General features: G+C 36.5%; 2 protein-coding genes across 2 annotated transcripts in view; both read left to right on the forward strand.

The window, feature by feature from the left end:
• LOC107732934 (5'-3' exoribonuclease 1-like) overlaps positions 1-19,104 on the forward strand; it is a 24,741-nt gene extending 5,637 nt beyond the window's left edge. Inside the window, exons 11-42 of the mRNA XM_016544372.1 lie at positions 172-241; positions 525-630; positions 739-828; positions 1,373-1,529; positions 1,612-1,731; positions 1,822-1,991; positions 2,857-2,974; positions 3,090-3,185; positions 3,949-4,049; positions 4,166-4,291; positions 4,761-4,923; positions 5,045-5,158; positions 5,239-5,337; positions 5,472-5,587; positions 6,340-6,486; positions 6,579-6,668; positions 6,825-6,960; positions 7,045-7,101; positions 7,202-7,334; positions 8,521-8,590; positions 9,011-9,206; positions 10,317-10,412; positions 10,498-10,590; positions 11,864-11,953; positions 12,824-12,901; positions 13,823-13,954; positions 14,063-14,195; positions 14,336-14,496; positions 15,651-15,764; positions 15,948-16,047; positions 16,399-16,556; positions 17,645-19,104. Coding sequence (XP_016399858.1) covers positions 172-241; positions 525-630; positions 739-828; positions 1,373-1,529; positions 1,612-1,731; positions 1,822-1,991; positions 2,857-2,974; positions 3,090-3,185; positions 3,949-4,049; positions 4,166-4,291; positions 4,761-4,923; positions 5,045-5,158; positions 5,239-5,337; positions 5,472-5,587; positions 6,340-6,486; positions 6,579-6,668; positions 6,825-6,960; positions 7,045-7,101; positions 7,202-7,334; positions 8,521-8,590; positions 9,011-9,206; positions 10,317-10,412; positions 10,498-10,590; positions 11,864-11,953; positions 12,824-12,901; positions 13,823-13,954; positions 14,063-14,195; positions 14,336-14,496; positions 15,651-15,764; positions 15,948-16,047; positions 16,399-16,556; positions 17,645-17,923 — 3,909 coding nt within the window. The 3' untranslated portion in view covers positions 17,924-19,104. The remainder of the gene's footprint in view (positions 1-171; positions 242-524; positions 631-738; positions 829-1,372; positions 1,530-1,611; positions 1,732-1,821; positions 1,992-2,856; positions 2,975-3,089; positions 3,186-3,948; positions 4,050-4,165; positions 4,292-4,760; positions 4,924-5,044; positions 5,159-5,238; positions 5,338-5,471; positions 5,588-6,339; positions 6,487-6,578; positions 6,669-6,824; positions 6,961-7,044; positions 7,102-7,201; positions 7,335-8,520; positions 8,591-9,010; positions 9,207-10,316; positions 10,413-10,497; positions 10,591-11,863; positions 11,954-12,823; positions 12,902-13,822; positions 13,955-14,062; positions 14,196-14,335; positions 14,497-15,650; positions 15,765-15,947; positions 16,048-16,398; positions 16,557-17,644) is intronic.
• Positions 19,105-20,554: 1,450 nt separating this feature from the next.
• gk5 (glycerol kinase 5) overlaps positions 20,555-21,722 on the forward strand; it is a 14,347-nt gene continuing 13,179 nt past the window's right edge. The window contains exons 1-2 of the mRNA XM_016544417.1: positions 20,555-21,169; positions 21,265-21,358. Of these exons, the coding sequence (XP_016399903.1) occupies positions 21,041-21,169; positions 21,265-21,358 (223 nt within the window). The 5' untranslated portion in view covers positions 20,555-21,040. The remainder of the gene's footprint in view (positions 21,170-21,264; positions 21,359-21,722) is intronic.

Consider the following 21,722-nt stretch of genomic DNA (forward strand, 5'->3'; position numbering starts at 1 on the left):
ATATATATATATATATATACATAAAATATAGCACATTAGTTATATATATATATATAGTTTGTTTGTTTGTGATCACCAGGAACTCATTGTATGTAAAAGATCAATGTGAAAATCTTTCATTTTTTTAAATGTCATCAGTCTTTTTTTTTAAGTGACCCTTTATTTTTTCAGTCTGCGGACGACCCTTTGTGTCTCGACGCTCTTGATGGAGTCAGGGACTCTCACAGCACTCCAGGAAGAGGTACACAAATCCAAACCCCAAGTCCATTACTGTTAATCATTGTTCTAGACCTTGGCTAGCACTTTATTTTATAATCCTGTGCATGTTCTATGTACAACCCTGAACAAAGCCCTACACCTAATCTTATCAATGCCAAGTAATAAGTAACCTTATATTACGCAGTACTGTCTTGTGTAAGTACACCGTAAGTGCACATACTTTCAAATGAAGTACAACCAGACAATAACACATTTTAAAGCCTTCAGCTTCTAAATAAGGCTTAATATTGTCCACAATGCACTAGAAGGCACAGAGGAAGACGGTGAAGATGATGACATGTTTGAAACAGAGTTTCGACAATACAAGCGCACCTACTACATGACCAAGATGGGCGTTGAAGTCGTCTCTGAGTGAGTCTCCATTCATTTTAATTTTGGAAAGGATGGAAGCATGTTTCCTCTGTGTGTCTTAAAGTGAACAGTTCTGTGAAGATGAATTTTTTCTATTTCATCTTGCAGTGAGTTTTTGGCCAATCAGGCTAAATGTTACGTGGAGGGGATCCAGTGGATCTTGCATTACTACTACCATGGAGTTCAGTCTTGGAGCTGGTGAGCTGAGAGAGAGAGTGAAAAAATGTAGTGAATTGTGCTTATAAGTAGGGCTGCGTGATTTGGGAGATGGGTTTTTTTTCTGTTTAAAAATAGCAAAATCCAGGTTTGTTGTGCTTGTTTGTTGGTAATAATAATAATTACATCTAAATAAAATATGAAAATATTAATATTTCTTATTTTGTTTTTAGTAATTTTTATATTTCACTGTAAAATATATATTTTTTAGGAACAATATAATTTTATTTTAAATTACTACAGTAAAATTGCAATGCTAATATTTATGGCTGTCTTAATCTCTAGCTTATGTTATGACCTTAAAGCTTCTTCTTTTGTTGACAAGTGTTTCTCATTACAAGTATGGGAAGGTGATTGGCCCATTTTGCATTCCTAAATGCACATTAATATTAATACATGCTTTATTACGATTAATGATGCAGTCCTACTTAAAAGTATCAGGAACATGCATTAAGAAATTAAACTGGGTTGGTTTTGATGTAATGTTGGTTTCAAAGGACTTTGCTTTCCTCTCAAATCACTACAGGTATTATCCGTACCACTATGCCCCCTTCCTTTCTGATGTGAGAAACATCTCTAGTCTCACGTTGGCATTTGATCTGGGCAAACCCTTCATGCCGTTCCAGCAGCTCTTGGGTGTCCTGCCTTCAGCCAGCAAAGACCTTCTTCCACAGTGTTACCAGGTGACACACTCACTTCATGTCCCCGTCACGTCAATGTTCCTTAGAAACTCTCCCTCATTTATTGACTCTCTGTCCTTCACAGCATCTGATGACGTCACCGGGCTCACCCATCGTTGAGTATTACCCACAAGACTTCAAAACAGACCTGAATGGCAAACAGCAGGAGTGGGAAGCCGTGGTGCTCATCCCGTTTATCGACGAGGTGCTTTAAACATCTGCATTCACTGTGTTTTTCACCATAACAACTGTGATGGAAGTGCAGTTTCATGATATGATATGGGTTTGCATTCAGAAATGCTTGTTAGCTGCTATGGAGCCCTACACTCTTAAACTGACTCCACCAGAGAAGGCCAGGAACAGACATACCGAGTGTGCCGTCTACTGCTTTGATAAAGAGCTGGACGATGTCTACAACTCCCCCCTCCCCCAGCTCTTCCCCAACATCGTCCACTGCCACGTCAGGTATGTCCTACATGCCACAGTATATTTCACCCACTCACATGTTAACATGGTATCAAACCTGATGATGATAATAAATCATGTGCTCAGTTTAATATAGTTTAATATAGAACACTTTTCACTTTACACTTACAGATAAATGTAATTATTATTATTTCTGCTTATTCTTTGTTTTTATTGTTGTTAAAAATATTGTACCTTCATTTTAATATGGTGTCACATTTCTGTGTTTACCTTTACACTTGGCACTTTATAATTATCAGATAAATTCTAATTAATATTACTAATTATTTTTTATTTAATATTATTAATAAGAATATCTTACTAAAATGAAGGCAAGATATTATTATGGTGTTACAATTTTGTGTTTACCTTTACACTTGGCACTTAGGAATTCTAATTAATATTACTAATTCATTATTATTTTTATTATTATTACTATTATTAATAATAATAACAATATCTTAATCATTTCTTGCCTTCATTTTGATATGGTGTCACATTTCTGTATTTATCTTTACACTTGGCACTTTATAATTAACAGATACATTATTTTAATATTCATATTAAATATTTAATATGAATTGATCATATTAATGAATAATAATTCATTTATCTTGATATAGTGTCACAGTTTTGTATTTATATTTCTACTTTTTCACTTTACAATTAACAAACTCTTAATTATTATTTCTTTATAATTTTGTTGATATTTATAATGAATAATGTTTTCAGTTTAATATGTTGTCACTTTTGTATTTACGTGTATACTTTACACTTCACATCAGTACGCTCTGAACAGTGTCAGCGCTTGATGTATTTATTTGTTGTCTTTTGGAAATAACATCCACCGTGTTTATGTTTTTAGGCAAACACCGATCCCGATGGATGCCTGGCGTGTATCACTGGATCATGTAGTGCACAGGGCTGACAGAGGAGCTCTTTATTTCTGTGGCTTCCCCACCTTACAGCACATCCGTCATAAAGTAAACAAGCCTCAACCTGCCTGTCTGCAGATTATCGCTTATTATCCCATTAATGGGGATCAGTATCAGATCATACAGGGTTAATGCCGATTTTCCTTCTGTATTTATCACACAGTTTTATAAGAAGAAAACTGGAGTGATGGTGTTTCAACAAAGCAGCAGAGGGGAGAACATGTTACTGGAGATTTTAGCCAGCCAGGAGCTGGAACAGGTGAGCAGTTCGTCCCCTCACACTAAAGGCGCTTTACTTGTAGACTTGATTGTGTTACATCTTAATGACTTTTTCTACCTCAGACAATAAACTACATTTTGCAGGGTTTCTACAGGTCTTAAAAAGGCCTAAATCACTCACTTTATGCTTAAAACAAAAACAAACATGTGTCAGTGGGTTATGAAAACTTATTTTCTCTTTGATTTAAGTAGATTTTTCTGATCTCATTGTCAGATGTTGCTTTGTTTTGCTTCTCAAGTAAATATATCTTGATTTGAAAAATATTTAGACATTTGCACTGGAAAGCCTTTGTGGCTTTTTTGGGGTTTTTTTGCAGTGTGATCAGAAGGTAAAGTAAAGGTTATTTTCTATATTCTATTGTTTGGGTTTGGGACTACTTAAAAGGTCCTTTATAAAACCTGCTGAAACCTTCTTTTCAATGTATGATGTTTTATGGTAATGTAGTAATACGTGTGTCTCTGCATTGCAGGTGGAAGATGTCGCAGCGCTGGTTCTTGGAAAGTCTTTGTTTGTGAACTGGCCCCATTTGAAAATATTTAGACATTTGCACTGGAAAGCCTTTGTGGCTTTTTTGGTTTTTTTTTGCAGTGTGATCAGAAGGTAAAGTAAAGGTTATTTTCTATATTCTATTGTTTGGGTTTGGGACTACTTAAAAAGGTCCTTTATAAAACCTGCTGAAACCTTCTTTTCAATGTATGATGTTTTATGGTAATGTAGTAATACGTGTGTCTCTGCATTGCAGGTGGAAGATGTCGCAGCGCTGGTTCTTGGAAAGTCTTTGTTTGTGAACTGGCCCCATTTGATGGAAGCTCGAGTTGTAGCTGTTTCAGATGGAGAAATAAAGTTAGTTTGTTTGTTTTATTGATATTTCAAAATGATTTGCTGCCATATGGAGTTATGTAGCTCACTCAGACTCTCTCTTTTAGTCTGTTAATTGTGTCGCACTCCTTACTCTGCAGGTTTTCTTTAGACGAACCATCACAGGTGTTGTATCTGGGTGACACACCACCGCCTACTGAAGTCACCCATCTGACTGATAAAGAGCAGAAGGAGTGGGTCAAAGAAGTGCAAGGCCTCTCAGAGCAGTATGCTGCCCTTTTTATTCACATTATTTGTCATTTGTAATAATTGTATCAAGAAGACAAAACTGATTCAGTCTCTGATTGTCTGATGTATTGGACCCAAAAAAGCACTCGTCAAATCGTAAGCTGCAATATAATTATCTGACTGATACGTGACTTGCATGAGTGAGGTTTTTCAATGTGGCAGAGGTTTTTTTTCATTGTGATGTAATGAATGGTCGCTGTGGTCAGTTGCACAGTCTCTTCCTGTCAAAGTGGGTGCTTTTTGTTCGGAATAAGCTGCAAATTTGACCATACTTTATGCCTATAGGTTCTAGTATCTGTACAGTATAAACTAATTTTTCATCAATCCTTAATCTTAGCTATGCATGTTCAGAGAATAGAAAGCTTTGCATATTTTTAAAATAAAAAGTTGAGTATGTATGATAGTTTGTGTGTCCGTATGTAAAATATTACTTTATCTGCATTTCAGCTTCAGCAAGCGCAAAGGCATTGTGATCAATGAGACCGATGTTGTGGTATACGCCCAGCTGCTGACAGGCAGGAAGTATGTCATTGGTCAGAGCGGAAAGGTCCATTTGGAAAAGCAGTTTGCCAAACAGGTCCTGCCCTTTCCATACCAGACTATTGTGAAGGTAAGTAATCACACCAGCCCAAATGTAAACAGGAATTCTAACCAAGGTCCTGTTTCTTGGGAAAAATTTGAAGTTGTTCAGATGATTTAAGCATGTTGTTGTTGTTGTTTTTTCACTTCAGGATATCAAAGCTTTTGATTCATCGTTGGCACGCTTCAAGACACTGGAGGAGCTGTTTCCCCCAGGAACCGTTGTCTTTATGGTTGGAAACCCATATTACAGTGCAATGGGAGATGTATGTACTGGTTTTTGTGCTCTCCAGACCAGCTCCAATAGTTAAATGCCAGTTATGAAGAATTTTTTCTGTTTGCTTAGGTGCAAGATTCTAGTGATGTCATCAATGAGGGGCGGGTCAGAGTGGTCTTCTCTGTACCGTGTGAACCCCAGCTTGATGCCTTAATACAGAACCAGCATGTAAGTCTTGAGTCTGTCAAGAAGCCTGTGCCCAGTATACTTTGCACTATACAATGTTTGACTGGTTTGTTTTTTCTTCAGTTTTCTTGTTTTCACTGTTTTCAGATTTTACCAATAGTCTTGTTTTTGTTCAGAAATACTCTGTGAAGTACAGTCCCGGGTATGTGCTTGCCTCCCGCCTTGGTATCACCAGCTACCTCGTCTCACGGTTCTCCGGTAGCATCTTCATTGGAAGAGGATCCAAGAAAAAGTCAGTGGAATTCAAGTTTTGAATAAAACAATGCATGCTTTGTTTAGTTTATATATGATTTATTTCATACTATCAGTGTACTCTCTATACAGTGCCTTGTAAAAGTTTTTTTTTTTTTATATTGGATTTACTGTCATTATTTTTATTTAAACGCACTGTATTTCTTAATTCTGCAACAATGTTATGTATGGTCATCTAGGATTAGTTATCCATCTAAAATCATGATAAATTTCACAGGGATGCACAATATACCAGGATCAGAACAGTTATCGGCTGATATTAGAATTGTTTTTTTTTTCTTCTTTTTTTTTTATATACTGGTATCGGTCAATTTTGGATATTTCATTGTACAGCTCACGTCCCCTAGTTTTACATTTAGATTACTTTTGCCATCATCTTACCCCCACTTAAAGTTAATCTTTAAAAACACTAAGAATTTAATAAAGCGGTTAAATTCTTACTGTACATTATAATGTTTGATGCCTAAATTCACTTGCAGCATTTAAAATGATTTTAGTTTTTAATGTTTGATTTTTAATTCATTCAGACAATATAGTACTGCATTTTAATATAAATAATTTGTCATTATCGGTCATAACATTAAAAATAATTATCAGTATAGGCCATACTTTTAATATTGGTCCATCCACAGAATTTGGGTTTGATTGTTTAACAGTATAAATTTTTTTCATTAATGAACAATATTCTTTTTTTTTTTTGATTGGCTTTTGAATTAATGTTGCTCTGTTCAGTCCTCATGGAGAGCAGAAAGCCAATGCGGGCCTTAATCTCAAATTCAACAAGAAGAATGAGGAAGTTCCTGGCTACACCAAGAGAACGGAGAAAGAGTGGCTCTACTCGGCTGCTGTAGAGGAACTCTTAGCTGAATACTTAGAGAGGTGTGTATTTGTGTTGGAGGTCGTGTGCATGCTTGCGGTTGTACCTGTGGTTGTGCAGATATTTGAAAAACAGTTTTGTCCTTGTCTCTCAGATTTTCAGAGCTGTTTGACTTTGTAGCACGGAACAGTCACGATGACTTCTTTTATGAAGATGACATCTGGCCAGGAGAAGATGAGAATGGGTGTGTTTTGAATCTGTTTTAGACAAGCATTAGTACGTAGAATGCATATCCTTTTGTAATATTACTTTATTACCAATAATTAATCAGAAGGCAATACATTTTCAGCATGCCAGACTTTATAATAGTGACCGTTTATCATTGTGATGCTTTAAATAGCGCTGAAAAGGTCCAGGAGATCCAGGGCTGGCTGAAAAACCATCCAGTCAGTTCCTGCTCCCGAGCTTCATGTGATCTGCAGATCCTGGACACTGGCATTGTGGAGAAGATTGAAGAAGAGCTGGAGAAAACGAAGGTGATGATCACATCCAAACCTCAACAATCCCAGCAGTTGTTCCTGTCTTTCTGTTGATGATGTGTTGATCTCTCTGGGTCACAGGCAAAGAAGATGAACAAGAAAGTACGGGTCACTGTGAAGCCCCACTTGCTTTTTAGGGTATGTGTTTGTCAGTGTTTATATATTATATGTGTTTGTGTTATTTATATACATATAGACAGAGAGAGAGAACATTTGCAATATGTGTGTGTGTCTACAGCCTTTGGAGCAGCAGCACGGTGTTGTTCCAGATCCTGACGCAGAGTATCATCTGTTTGACCGTGTGGTCAATGTGCGAGAAAGCTTCTCTGTTCCACTCGGCCTTCGAGGAACCATCATTGGTATCAAAGGAGGTAAAAGTGTAAACCCAACGCTAGGGATGTAACGATTACCGGTTTGACGATAAATCATGATAAAAATTCCCCACGGTTAGTATTACCGTTTCATATTTTAATGATCATTATAACTGTATTCGATTACCGTGATTTGAACAACTGATGATAAATAAATACTGTAGCATAAAGCACAGTTTTAAGTAACAGTCTCATGTGCGCACAGCACGCAGAATAGTTTTGTTTTGTGTGAAAAGACCGCAGAAAAGCTGGGAGGTTTTAAAAGAGTGCTAAGGGCATAGGCGCCGATCCCTGAGCACCCACGGAAAAACACGAGATAGTCTCCGTTCATTTTAACCAATGAGAAATGGATTGCAGCTTTTACGGCTTCATTCTCGTTTTCATAGTTAATTTGAAGCTGTTTTGGGGTTATTTTAATGGCAAATGTCAAGAGTGCATTATTGTAATACGAGAGGGTGCCAGCACGAATCTCTCGGCTTGTAGCGGGCTTGCTCTCCCATAATATATAGTGATCATGGCTCTGCACTGATCAGATATTGCGTATAGATATTACCTCAAACTTTGTCCTGTTTACACGCAAATAAGTGCTTATTATAAACAGGTATTTATTTAATCATAGAAAGAATGTGTGTATTATTTGGTAACTAATGTATTTGCAGTCCGTGTGTTTCACTTCGCAATTGGGCAGCCACCGGCAGAAACATAAATCGGGAATTATACAAATGAATACATGAATTAATTAATTATATGAAGTATCAATTACATGAATTGAATGAATCAATTATTATTTTGACTTAACCCTTTTCTTTATTTAAAGACTGAAATGTGAGGTTTACCTTTTTATGAAACTTTTTCAAAGCTTTATTTGAACATTTACATTAGATATTTGAACATGCTATTAGTTAAACATTGGTAATGTTATTGTTTTAATGATTATGCAAACAAAAATCATTTTACTTGTTGTTTGTTGATTTTAAATATAAAACTTGAAGTGATTTATGTACTTTTTGAAAATTTCCAGCACATTTGAACAATACCGTGATAATACGGATAACCGTGATAATTTTGGTCACTATAATCGCGATAAGAAATTTTCATAACGTTACATCCCTACCCAACGCAAACACTCTGGCATCCTTCTGCATCTCGTTTTGTCCTTCATTCTTTGTCTTTCCTGTTCCATCAGCTGAACGTGAGGCTGAAGTTCTGTATGAAGTGCTGTTTGATGAGGAGTTTGCTGGAGGACTCACTGTCAGGTGCAGAAGTTCTTTCTCTCAATGGATGATGCAAAATTTAGAAATAATATTTGTATTCAGCATGGACACATTAAATTGTTAGAAAAGTAACAGTAAAGACATTTATTATGTTACAAAAGATAACTATTGTAAAAAAATGCTGTTCTTTTGAACTTGTTCATCAAAGAATCCTGAAAAAATTTATCATGGTTTCCATAAAATTAAGCAGCACAACTGTTTTCAACATTTATAATAATAATAATAATAGTTTCTTCAGCACCAAATCAGTATATTAGAATAATTTCTGAAGGATCATGTGACATCAAGACTGGAGTAATGACTGCTCGCATATGCGAGTGATTTACTCGCAATGTAGAGGGTTGAAACTGTAGTGTATGTGAGTTTCAGACAGTGTTCTAAATGCATCTGTTCTGTGTGCAGGTGCTCTCCTGGGCGTGGCTATCGACTGCCCCCCAGTGCCTTAATCAACCTGAGCCACGGCAGCAGAAAGGAGCATGGCGCTCACAAACTCACTGCCATCGTCAAACCCCAGCCCTCATCCTCATCCCATTTCACACACAAGAGCCAGCTGGGAGGCCTGAACCACTCGCCATGCTCACCGTTTATACCTACGCAGGTAATGGACACACATTCATCCCTCATAACCAGGCCCCCAGCGACTCTACTGATACCCCACTAGCAAATAGGTCATAAAATATCCTACTTTACACTCCTTGTGCTAGAGTCCAATATCTCTGAAGCAGTGATTTTGGACTTTAGCACAGGACTGTGATGACTTGACTCGTCTAGGACTCTGTACTTTTCAGTGGATTCATATGAATAGATTTTTAATGACGTAAGGCTTGATTTACTTTAGATTGATGTCACATTTTGGTGTCTGCATCAAATAAATTTTACAAAAATGATTTTATATTCATTGAAAGCAAATTAAATGCAAGTAAAGTGTCTACTTTTAATATTTAATAACTTTTCATTTTAGACATTATTCGTTTTAGACATTGTTATATATATATATATATATATATATATATATATATATATATATGTGTCTCTCAATATCAGTGTATTTTGTCTGGCAGAATTGCTTCAAGAAAAATAAAAAAATTTTAAAGTGAAAAAAATACTTATATTCTAGATATATATTGTTTTTACTTGGAAAAAAGACATGTTCATGCAGTACTGAAATAAATGAACTTTTCCATGACATTCTAATTTATTGAGATGCACCTGTATATATATATATATATATATATATATATGAATATGATTACTGGAATAAATTGAGTATTATTTATAGGATATGTGAATATGATACAGAGCTGAATGTATTATTTTAATGTATTATTTTGTGTTATTAATTTCTTTGTGTAAAATCTTCTTAATTGTAAAAAATTAAGAGTGCACCTTTAAATCCATAACGTAAAAATTCTGCAGTTTTTTTTCTTTGTGAAACTTTTAAGTTTTTTTGCTATTATTCATTTATTTATTAGATTTTGTCTTTTTTGTAGAAACAGGAAAACAGATTTGAACAGATATAGAAACAGATTTGCATGAGCACAACAACTCAAAAGTTACTACTTGTGTGCTAAGTCTGTTAGGTCCTAATATTAAGGTGTAATTAAGTAGAAATATGTGAAGTGCCAACAGTTTCCTGTTCAATAATGCAAAGGGAAGTATGTTGTTCCATGTGAAGATAGTCTGATACTGTTGAATTTCCTGTTGACAGCAGCAGAACGGCCGACAGAGTTTTAATCTCAGGGCTGACACTCAGGGCAACAGAAACTCGTCTCACAAAGCCCTCAACCAGAAAAACCAACACAAGGTATGAATTGTGTGAGGTTAATAGGCCTTACTGCTCTGGGGATTGTCCATGATCCATTAGAACACTTTTCTTTGTGTTTCTCTAGGGCTCTAGTAATGAGAAAGAGTTCAGTAATGTATGGCAGTCTCTTCAGAGTTCAGGAATGCCCCAGAAACCACCGGCTCACTGGCAAAATAAGGCGAGTACTCTCTCTTACTCTGTGCTTGTGATCAGTGTTATTGTCATTAACTAAAAATAAAAATACTAAAAATAAAAACGTTTTTGTCATCAAAAATAAAATAGACGTAGAAAGAAATTGAGGTTATTTTATTTCAGTTAGGTGCAAAAGGAAAATTTTTGTTTGAAGTTTAAGTACTAAAATGAGTAAAATTGAAAACAAAAAAACAAGACTAACAGAAGACTAAACAACAAAATTACTAAAACTTAACTCAAATGAAAATGTAAAAATAAAAACTACGGTATTGTCCCGAATATAAGACGATGTTTTTTTCTTGGAAATACATCTGAAAAAACGCGGTCGTCTTATATTCAGGGTCTAGACTTTGGCATGTCAATAATACACCCACAACAATAGGTGGCGCCAAATACGTGTGAGGTTAATAGGCCTTACTGCTCTGGGGATTGTCCATGATCCATTAGAACACTTTTCTTTGTGTTTCTCTAGGGCTCTAGTAATGAGAAAGAGTTCAGTAATGTATGGCAGTCTCTTCAGAGTTCAGGAATGCCCCAGAAACCACCGGCTCACTGGCAAAATAAGGCGAGTACTCTCTCTTACTCTGTGCTTGTGATCAGTGTTATTGTCATTAACTAAAAATAAAAATACTAAAAATAAAAACGTTTTTGTCATCAAAAATAAAATAGACGTAGAAAGAAATTGAGGTTATTTTATTTCAGTTAGGTGCAAAAGGAAAATTTTTGTTTGAAGTTTAAGTACTAAAATGAGTAAAATTGAAAACAAAAAAACAAGACTAACAGAAGACTAAACAACAAAATTACTAAAACTTAACTCAAATGAAAATGTAAAAATAAAAACTACGGTATTGTCCCGAATATAAGACGATGTTTTTTTCTTGGAAATACATCTGAAAAAACGCGGTCGTCTTATATTCAGGGTCTAGACTTTGGCATGTCAATAATACACCCACAACAATAGGTGGCGCCAAATACGCATAAAATACGTGTGCCATGAAATACGTAATGTAATGCGGGGGGGGGGTCGTCTTATAATCAGGGTCGTCTTATATTCGGGCCAATACGGTAATTCAAAATATTAATAAATACTAAGAGAGTACAGTAATGATGCTAAAATATCACTGGTTGTTATATGTAATACCGTATTGTCCCGAATATAAGACAATGTTTTTTTCTTGGAAATACATCTGAAAAAACGTTAAGACTGGTTTTGTGGTCCAGGGTCACATATGATGTTTACCTGGTGTTGTTTTTGACAGGCTGGGAGAAGCAGTGGACCGATGCCACATCAGCACCAGCTAGAGGGACAAAGTAAACAAAGCAAAGGCAACGACCCATCCAGCAAACTTGTATGTTTTCATATTTCATACACCACCGCACTGTATAATTCAGCTGTCAAGCCCCAGCATTTTATCACTGTCATTAGTTATACAATAAAATGACCTTTTACATTTTACATTTATACAGTAGCTTATATTCTAATATCAGGTTTTCTTTATTAGCTTTCTCTTTTATGTTATACTAAATGCTTAAAGGGGTCCTATTATGCTCTTTTACAAAGTCTTGATTTTGTTTTGGGGGTGTACTAGAACAAGCTCATACTAGGTTGTTTGAAAAACACATTATTTTTCACATATTTTACATTATTACAACACCTCTCTCCCCAGTCTGGCATGAACGGCTCGAATAGTTCCTGTATCAAATGAAGGCCCGCCTTCTGAAATACGAAATGGACTAGTGTGTGTTGTGATTGGCACGACTCGGCGCCTGGTCGGGAAATGTCATGCCCCTTACCATAGCCTCCTGCGAGCTTCAGTGTAAATATTGCGTCAAAATCAAATCAATTTGAGCGCGATTTAAGCCCGGATGATTGTAACCACTCTAAGTTCGTCTGCCTTGGGAAAGCTAGCGTGTCTCCGACATAGTGATAACACTCGTTGCCTTCTCTAGTGCAGCTCAACCAGGTCTCGTCCCATTCGTCGATCTTTGTGATATCACAAATCCCGGAAAGTATGCGTTGTAGTCCAAACGAGTCGTTCGTTGTAGTTTTTGAAAAGTGATTTCTGTTAAATAAAATACCTCCTTTTGAGGTGGACTTTGAACTTTGTAATTTTGCAGATCTTTTTTATGCTCAAACAGCAACATTACAGACTAACTAAAGTTGAAAAAGTGAAAAAGCATAATAGGACCCCTTTAATAAGTGTTTATTCATTTTGCAGGCCTCAGGTGGCAATATTAGACTTCTGAAGAGGAATGAGGATGTGAATATGGCTTTCGTACAAGGGCCTTCAAATAAGGTTTGTGGTTTGTGTGTGGAATGTTAAAGGGATGGTTTACCCAAAAATGAAAATTGTCCTAATTTACTGTTCCTTATGTCATTCCAAAACTGCATGACTTTCTTTCTTTCTTCTGTGGAACACAAAATAAGATGATTTGAAAAATGTCTGAGGGTTTTTTCATTCCAACGTTCTTCAAAATATCTACTTTTGTGGTCTGCAGAACAAAGTCATATAGGTTTGGAATGACATTGCGGGTGAAGAAATTAAAATTCTTAAAATTCTGTCATAATTTCTCACCCTCAAGTTTCCAAACCTGTATGATTTACTTACTTTGCAGAACACAAAAGGCAGATTTAACAGATAAAAGAAACTCATACATGTTTGGAACAACTTAAAGGGATAGTTCACCTTCAGTTGCTGGTCCCCATTGACTTGCATAGTGTTTTTTTCCCCATATTATGGAAGTCAATGGTGACCAACAACTGAAGGTAAACTATCCCTTTAAGGGTGAGGAAATTCTGGCAGATTTTTCATTTTTGGGTGATCTATACCTTTAAGGACCTTGTATATTTGCTTGAAAACATCTTGTATAGCAACCAGTATTTTGGAAAGATAAAATATAAAAGCTAAAAATAAACCTGAACAAACAGCCGCCAGGACAACCATTATCCGTTCTTGGCTTCCTATTCAACTCGTATCTAAATAAAACCAACTGCGTGACTATGCGGATCACTGCAAGTCAGAAGGTAGATTGATATGCTGGTGCCAATTTACAATAAATAAACATCTAAAATAAATATTCCACTTTTCACTATTGCTCATGAGTCATGTGCAATGATTTCTGAATATAAATCATTACCTAAAAATAATAATTGCCAGATTTTTCTATAATTAGTATAATATTGTTTTTATTTACAGTATTTATTGATTTGTTTACAGGCATCTTCAGAATTTGAGGAGCTTATAGCCAATCTGAAGATCTCAAAGGATTCTGAGCATGTCCAGAATCATCCACCTACAGAGCCCAAGAACCAATCAGGAGAGCCTCTTTCCCCACAGTCCTTTGCCATGGTGTGTAATCCATGGTTCCCGAATCCACAGCACAAAAGAGTGAAAAAGTATGGTTATTTAAATGTCTTTTGAATGTTTCAAGTATTTTTTTTTTTTGTCTTTGAGCAGAAGGGAACTCTGGTATTGAAAGAAATGTTGAAGATTGACTCTGGACCAAGTGCCGCTGATTGCACTGGTGGCCAGGATTCAGCAAACCCCAGTGTTCAACAGCAGAGCAAGAGACGCTCCAGCAAAAAACTAGGTACTGCAATGTGTCAAATCAGAACCAGAATCAGTCTAGTCAGATTTCAGGCTGTGGAACTTTACTTTGTTGGCTAGATGATTAATTCTCAAATCTGAGATGTGCCCAGTGAATAATTATAGGTGTTCTCTGTCTCTCAGCTGCTCGGATAAATACTCCTCAGACTGATGTGCCAGCAGCGGCTCCTCCTCCTCTGGCTGGCCAGCCACCCCTCCTGCTCAGCATGGCTACTGAACTCGGGCGAGTATGCATGGGGCTTGGGATGGGACCTCCAGAATTTGCCTTCCTCTACAACAGACAGGTTGGTCCATCTCACAAACCCCAACCACATCTGTGTAATCTGGAATATTGTGGTTTTTAGTAGACAGTACATGCACAGGAGCTCATTAAAATGCCCACAACTGAATGTCAACAAATGAGATTAAACTAAAATATAGTTATTTAGTAATATGCAATGTAAATAATTTGTAAAGTGTGCTGCCTACAGATAGCATAAGAAAGAAAAGAACATCCATAATCCATCCAAAAAATAGATATGCAAAAAAAGCAAGCCAATCATAAATCAATTCTATTTTTAATTTGATTTGGTTAGATCTTTACAACAACTCTATCCAGAAAGTTGGAGGAAGAATAATAAAATGCTCAATAGCCAAGCCATATATTGTCATAATTGACATAAAACAATGGGTTTGATTCACTAATAATTGTGTGGATTATTCGTATCCAGTGTTGGGGGTAACGCATTACAAGTAACGCGAGTTAAGTAATCAGATTACTTTTTTCAAGTAACTAGTAAAGTAACGCATTACTTTTTAATTTACAAGAGAATATCTGAGTTACTTTTTCAAATAAGTAACGCAAGTTACTTTTTTTTTCCAATTTATTGATTGACAGCTCTCCTGTCCCCACATTGAGAGAAATCATAAGATATTACTGTAGTTCTAAAATAAATATGAATATGCATTAATTCATCTCACTCACAAAAAAAAAAAAAACCGATTCAGTATTCCTCAAAATGAATAAAAATAATGCAACTCCAAATATGACGCAAACCTGCAATAATTAAATGTTAAGTAATGCATTACTTTTAAAAGTAACTTTCCCCAACACTGTTCGTATCTATACGCAAACATCTGACAAAAAATTCTGTCTAAATGCCTGTTCACACCTAGACCAGTGTTTGGTGTAAAAATTTGATGCAATAAACATTTTAATTTGAATGAACAGCAGTTAATGCGTCTGTTTAGAATGACACATACATTTGCATGCTGCTAGTGTGTCAGTTCCTACATTTATATATATTTTTTAATTTAGAATACATTTTTGGACATAAGTTATTGATGAATATTGGAAGTTCATTCACAGATTTCAAGCACACATTTGTATGTAGTTCAGTGAATGAGACCTAATGTTATCCGCCTCCTCTTTCCATCTTGTTTTCTCTTTTTCTGACAGAGTCTGACAGTGTGTCAGGTGAAGTTGTCTAATGGCCTGCTGGTTCACGGTCCTCAGTGTCAGTCTGAAACTGAAGCTAAAGAGAAAACTGCTCTCTTTGCCCTTCAACGATTGGTAACTCCAGTGCAGATATGATCAATTTGTGTTAAAAAAAAGTCAATATATGATAGTACTACATGACTTTTCTCATGATATCATGAATTATGTGTTTTAATGGAAAATAGTAGAGTCTGCAATTATTTTAGTATGTGTTAAGTCCTTGTTCACTGCCAAATGAAATCATCTTGTCTTTTGCAGAACTCACTGGGTTCATTGCCACTCCCTCCTCCCATATTCCCTGGAGTCCAGCAGATGAGGCCATTTGCGCCTCATCCCTCCATGTTTGGTCAGCCAGCAGGTCTGAGTCATATTGTCTGTTTTCTGTTAAAGGGGTCATATTACGTTGCTAAAAAGAACATTTTGTTGTGTATTTGGTGTAATGCAATGTGTTTATGCGGTTTAAGGTAAAAAAAAAACACGAGCCGTTTTAGGAGAGCGTGGACGAGTCTTAACTTTTATAAAGAATATCTCTTTGGGTTTGAGACTTTAGTCTTTGCAACTTTAGGGATCTTATCTATGCACGAACAACTTGTAACACTCCAAAGAGAAAGGAACATTTTAAATTGCATCATATGACCCCTTTAAATCCTGTTCTTCTAATTCAGTTGTTCTTTACTTTTACACTAGATCTGATGTTTTATTTACACAGGTTGTCTTCTGATGCCCCCACAAGGCTATGGACCTCTTCATTGGGGGATGCAGTTTCCCCACCAGGGCCAGCCGTTCTATGGAGGAACTTTCCCTGGAGCACAGGCCCCTGTGCCATCAGCAGCCAGCGGATCCCACAATCAGTTTGTTCCCCTACAGGTGAAACCTCCTAATAATATTGTCAAAAATATAGATTTTAAAAAAAAATACATATCGATTCTGAATATTTGTTTCAGTACTCTTTTTCCATACACTTGTACTAGCTGCACATTTCCGACATCAAGTTGATACACACACCGTAGTGTCTGTTTTTATTAAATAAGAATATAGTCCATTACTCTGTGTGTTTTAGAACAAATCGTGACACTGTGATCATTTACACACGTGCAGCTCATGATCCAGTGTTTTCAGCATCTCAAAGCGGTTCAGTATATTTCCAGATAAATAGATTTTGAGCCACAAATAAATGTGAAGAGATTTTAAAATATTCAACAAATTCACAAATATTAAACAAAATCAGCAAAATCATGTGGTGCAACTGGAAAGAAAAAAACATGAAAAACGGGTAGTTATATGACCCTCATGACTAGGGTTGGGTAATGAGAACCGGTTCCAAATTTCCAAGAACCGGGTATTCGATAAGACATGTGCATTCTGATTCCTGCGTTCGCATTCTATTGTTTCAGTACTCTTTTTCCATACACTTGTACTAGCTGCACATTTCCGACATCAAGTTGATACACACACAGTAGTGTCTGTTTTTATTAAATAAGAATATAGTCCATTACTCTGCGTGTTTTAGAACAAATCGTGACACTGTGATAATTTACACACGTGCAGCTCATGATCCAGTGTTTTCAGCATCTCAAAGCGGTTCAGTATATTTCCAGATAAATAGATTTTGAGCCACAAATAAATGTGAAGAGATTTTAAAATATTCAACAAATGACCAGTCAAGATTAGTTCAGGTTGTAAAAAGTCATGTGGTGGAACTCCCCAGAAACTTTTATGATATTTATGAATTTGCCTTAAACTGTACTTAAAAACTTTTTAGAAAATAATAAATATAAACACCGATTTATTAAGGTTGTTATTATTATGAAAATATGTTGTTAAATATGAACTTTGCTTGAAATTGCTATAAAACTCATTCAAAATACAAAGAGTATCACAGACACACTTAATTTGTCATTGACCCCTTTATCCTGATATATCACTGTAGCTATAACATGCCATTGTGTCTTTAGGTGACCAAGAAGAGAGTTTCAGGCAGAACCAAGAACCAAGAGGCAAAGCAAGTGTCTGGCCAGACCCCAAGCGGTGGACTGGCTGCTTCTGCCTCAATGCCTGCATCAGCCCCCAAGACCCCCCCACCCATCAGCACCCATGAGCCTGCAGATAAGCCCACGCCCACCACACCCAAGACGCCCAGGCCGAACGCCAATCCTCACACGCCTGGCTCGGCCTCCAAGCGGAAACACCGGAAACTGGCAGTCAATTTCGAGGCTGCTAAAGTGACGGACTGAAATCATTTTCCTGCACTGTCCATCTCTCAACAAAACCTGACATTTCATAGCATGAAACAAGATGCAGTTGTCCGTCTTCATGATTCGATCACGCTTGGTGAGACAATGTATTTGTCACTGGCATCGAATTAGTTTTGTATTTGTTTTAGTTGGCATGTTTTAAGTGGAGGTAGTGGTGGGAAACATTTTTATTGATATTGATTACTGCACCGAAATGATCACGGAATCATGAAATGGGTTTTACATTTACCTCAGCGTTTTCCTTTCTTTTTCTTTTCCTTTTTTTGTCCCAAATCAGGTCCTTAAGCTTTTATCATGTTCACTGGTTATTTTGTGATGCTGGATTTTAATATTCAAAGTGCAATAATTCGTTTTGTAGACAGGAAGTAATACAATGTGGCACAAGCTGCTGCAATACAACATCTGTACTCGCATTCCATTTTTTTTCTCTATTGCACAGTGTTGCAGTCCAGCACGGAAGGATAGAGATAATGCTATCGCACGGTGTTACTCAGAAAGCAGTAAAGCTGTCGGACTGAACCCTTGGATCTAGTTTCAGAGGTTCAAATTAAGACCAGTTCTGTGCTCAACGATTTGTTGGAAACATTCTATCATTATGTTTGATTATGTTCACCAAACCAGGAAGCACACTGATTTAAGCAAATGTAATCTATGTGGATTATTGAATGTCTGTGTGTTTGTGTGTCTATATAAGACTAAACATGGTCGGGCAGGGGATACAAACTTCAACGCGATAATAAGATGCCTTTCTAATATGATGTTGCTCGAATTGTGAACATTTCGAATTGGTTTTATTTTTGTATTAGCCTACCTTTATTTCTAGGGGAGATGTTTGAGTTCTGTGGTTTTAAAATGAATTTTGTGCATTTAGATCTATGGATTTTATATGCACCATTTTACAAATGGATAAATAAGAATTGTTAATATTTCTATGCTGGCACCCTTTTTGTTTTCATCTTCTCTGCGTATTTGTATCCTACCAGATCTCTTTTGTCCAAGTTTTAAAAGATCGCAAGTAAACCCTTTTATTTTTAATGACATTTGAGTTGTTTATTTAATGACTTGAAACCAGAATGACAAAAAAATTAGTGCACCTCCTAACAGGATGGTGTGCTATAAATGGACATTTTGTTATCATAATAAACATTTTGCTATCATAATGCCTATGGTCTTGTGATCATTATTATGGCTTCTCAGTAGTGTGTTGATGATGCTGACATGATTTTGAACTCTCTTTTGAAACTCTTTTGAAATCGTTTTATTTCCTTAAAAATCCAACACAAGCAAAAATAATATGGTCTCTAATGGCCTGGCTTATAAAACTGTTCAGTTGTGACCTCAATTTAAAGGCCAACCCAGAAAATCTATGTTAACAAGTTGCTATTAGAAATGCAATGATTGTCTGAGCAGCTTATTAGCAAAAACACTGCAGCTTCTAAGTTCATGTTTGAAGCATGGTTGTTACTCATGTTTCAACATGTAAAAGTCTTTTCCAGTAATGTTAATCATAGACTTTAATTTGCTCATAAATCAAAAGACAAACATTCTAAAATTCCAGAGGGAGCACATGGCTCATAAATGCCAATAATTAAATAATTCTATTAAGAACAGAGTAATATACAAATGTTTGCACAAAAGTGCCAGAGTGTACATAAGAACCATTCAAAATTCATAAAATATATTACACGTCTTTACTTTTTATTGACAATTTTCTCCGAGCAGGTGCTGTAGTCCCTTATGATTTATTCTTGTGTATTGGATCCAGTTTATATGGACCCTGTTCACAGACTGTGATGACCGTTCCCACAGTTATTTATTTCATAAATCTAAAGTGTTTTTTGTTTTTTTTTACTGTATACCACGTATAATATGTATATAACGTATATAAAATTTGGCAAATTTCTCTCTTCTGACCGCCATAATCAATCTCTCTTTTGTAAAGTCTTACAAATGCTGTCATGGATTTTTTTTTTTTTTGCTGCTAGAACAAATGGGGACGCAAACTTGATATTTGTTGTAGTTTCCTTTCACCTTATTCTTCAACGCGGAAGTAAGCCATTTTCTGTGAATGTGTGAGACTTCCGGTTCATTAGCCGCTGTAGGGTATAACGAGAAGAATAACAAAGTGCAGTAAAAGACAAAACTGTTTGCACTACATTTACATTTAGTCATTTAGCAGACGCTTTTATCCAAAGCGACTTACAAATGAGGACAATGGAAGCTATAACAAGTTAGTTTAATGCAGTACACGTAGCAATGTTTTTTTTTTATTATAATAAATAGAAAAAGAATAGAGCAAGCTAGTGTTAGAGGTTGCAATATCAAGCAGCAAAACGAGTTGTTTTGTACAGATAAAAATAGCTGGAAGCTGATGAGAGCGGAAGCCAGACCCATAACATTTACAAATGGCTGCGCCCGCTATTACAGGAAAAATAAGGTGGATAGAAGTTCCTCCAAATATGAATATTTCCTCTTGTAAGAACCCTGGAATGTGAAAAGGGTCCTTTTCCGAATAGCTCCATTATTTAGCAGCGCGTGCACATGACGTCAGCAGGCTGAAATTGCTGCTCTGTCTCTTTAAGAAGTCTCCACACCTATCGACTGATGTGTGACGTGCTGAATTGTACTGTTGTACTTAATCGACCGCCTATATTTTGTTGGCTGTACTGAGATTGACCCGTCCACTTCAAGTTTTCGGTAACTTTTATCTCTCACTGTAGAAAACAAGCGACTGTTTTTTGGCTTAAATCGCAACTGTAAACGTTAGATGTTTCGTTTGCCGATTTTAAATAGGGCGCGAGATCACATGCGCGAGTTTGGAAAAGTTTGGGGCACACGTACGTATGTTTAAGATTATTATTTGTCCATTCAAAACACACCTTCAGAACAACGATGTGAACACATTGAATTGGCCTTCTTAACGGATTAAAAATCTGCCAGTGGTCTGGCATTCAAGCCTATGGAGGAATGAAACTCAAAGGTCTACGGAGCAAAGTTGAAAACGGGATCATTTGACTCAAGTTTGGATCCTTCCTCATGCTCACAGCCATGGTGACTAAAGTATCCTTGCGGCTTTCTGAATGAACACATTGTGCAATGGGGACTCAGAGAAACGGGTTCAGCAAACGAGAGACTTTCATTCTCTCTGTTGATGTGGGAACAACCTCCATCAGGTGCCATGTGTACGATAAGAGCGCCAGTATCAGGGGGTCCTGCTCCGCGAAGGTAAATGACCGCAGGCTGACTGTTGGACTGATTTGACAGGATTGTGCCAGTGCCTGACACGTGTGAGAAATCTGATAGCAGCTTCCTTGTTACAGGTGTCCCTACTTTATCCTCAGCCTGGATGGGTAGAGATTGACCCTGAGGATCTGTGGAAAGGGTTTGTGACTGTAGTCAAAGGAGCAGTTCAAGGTCAGACATCTTTTTTAAGCATACAACGCCCCCCAAATCTTTTTGGACACTTAAATTACTTAAAAAAAAAAAAAAGTCATTGCATCAGATGTCAAAACATCAAACCTAGTGGCTATGAGGTTCCATTTGTGTCAAAAATTAGTCGACTGCTTTGTGCTTTGTACTATACATTTGTTTTTGTCTACAGTCATTGCCTACTTGTTCAGGTAAATCAGTATATGTAGGCGTGTATGTTGTCTGTTGATGTCGTCTTAATCTGTCGTCCTGCTTGCTTTTTCTCTGTCGTTTAATTACTGTCGTCCTTATTGTAATTTTGTTCTGTCGTCTTGTTCTGTCGTCCTGTTCTGTCGTCCTAACTGTCATC

The sequence above is a fragment of the Sinocyclocheilus rhinocerous genome, unplaced genomic scaffold (genome assembly GCF_001515625.1).
Source record: "Sinocyclocheilus rhinocerous isolate Xijiao unplaced genomic scaffold, SAMN03320098_v1.1 scaffold1001, whole genome shotgun sequence".
NCBI classification, from domain to species: domain Eukaryota; kingdom Metazoa; phylum Chordata; class Actinopteri; order Cypriniformes; family Cyprinidae; genus Sinocyclocheilus; species Sinocyclocheilus rhinocerous.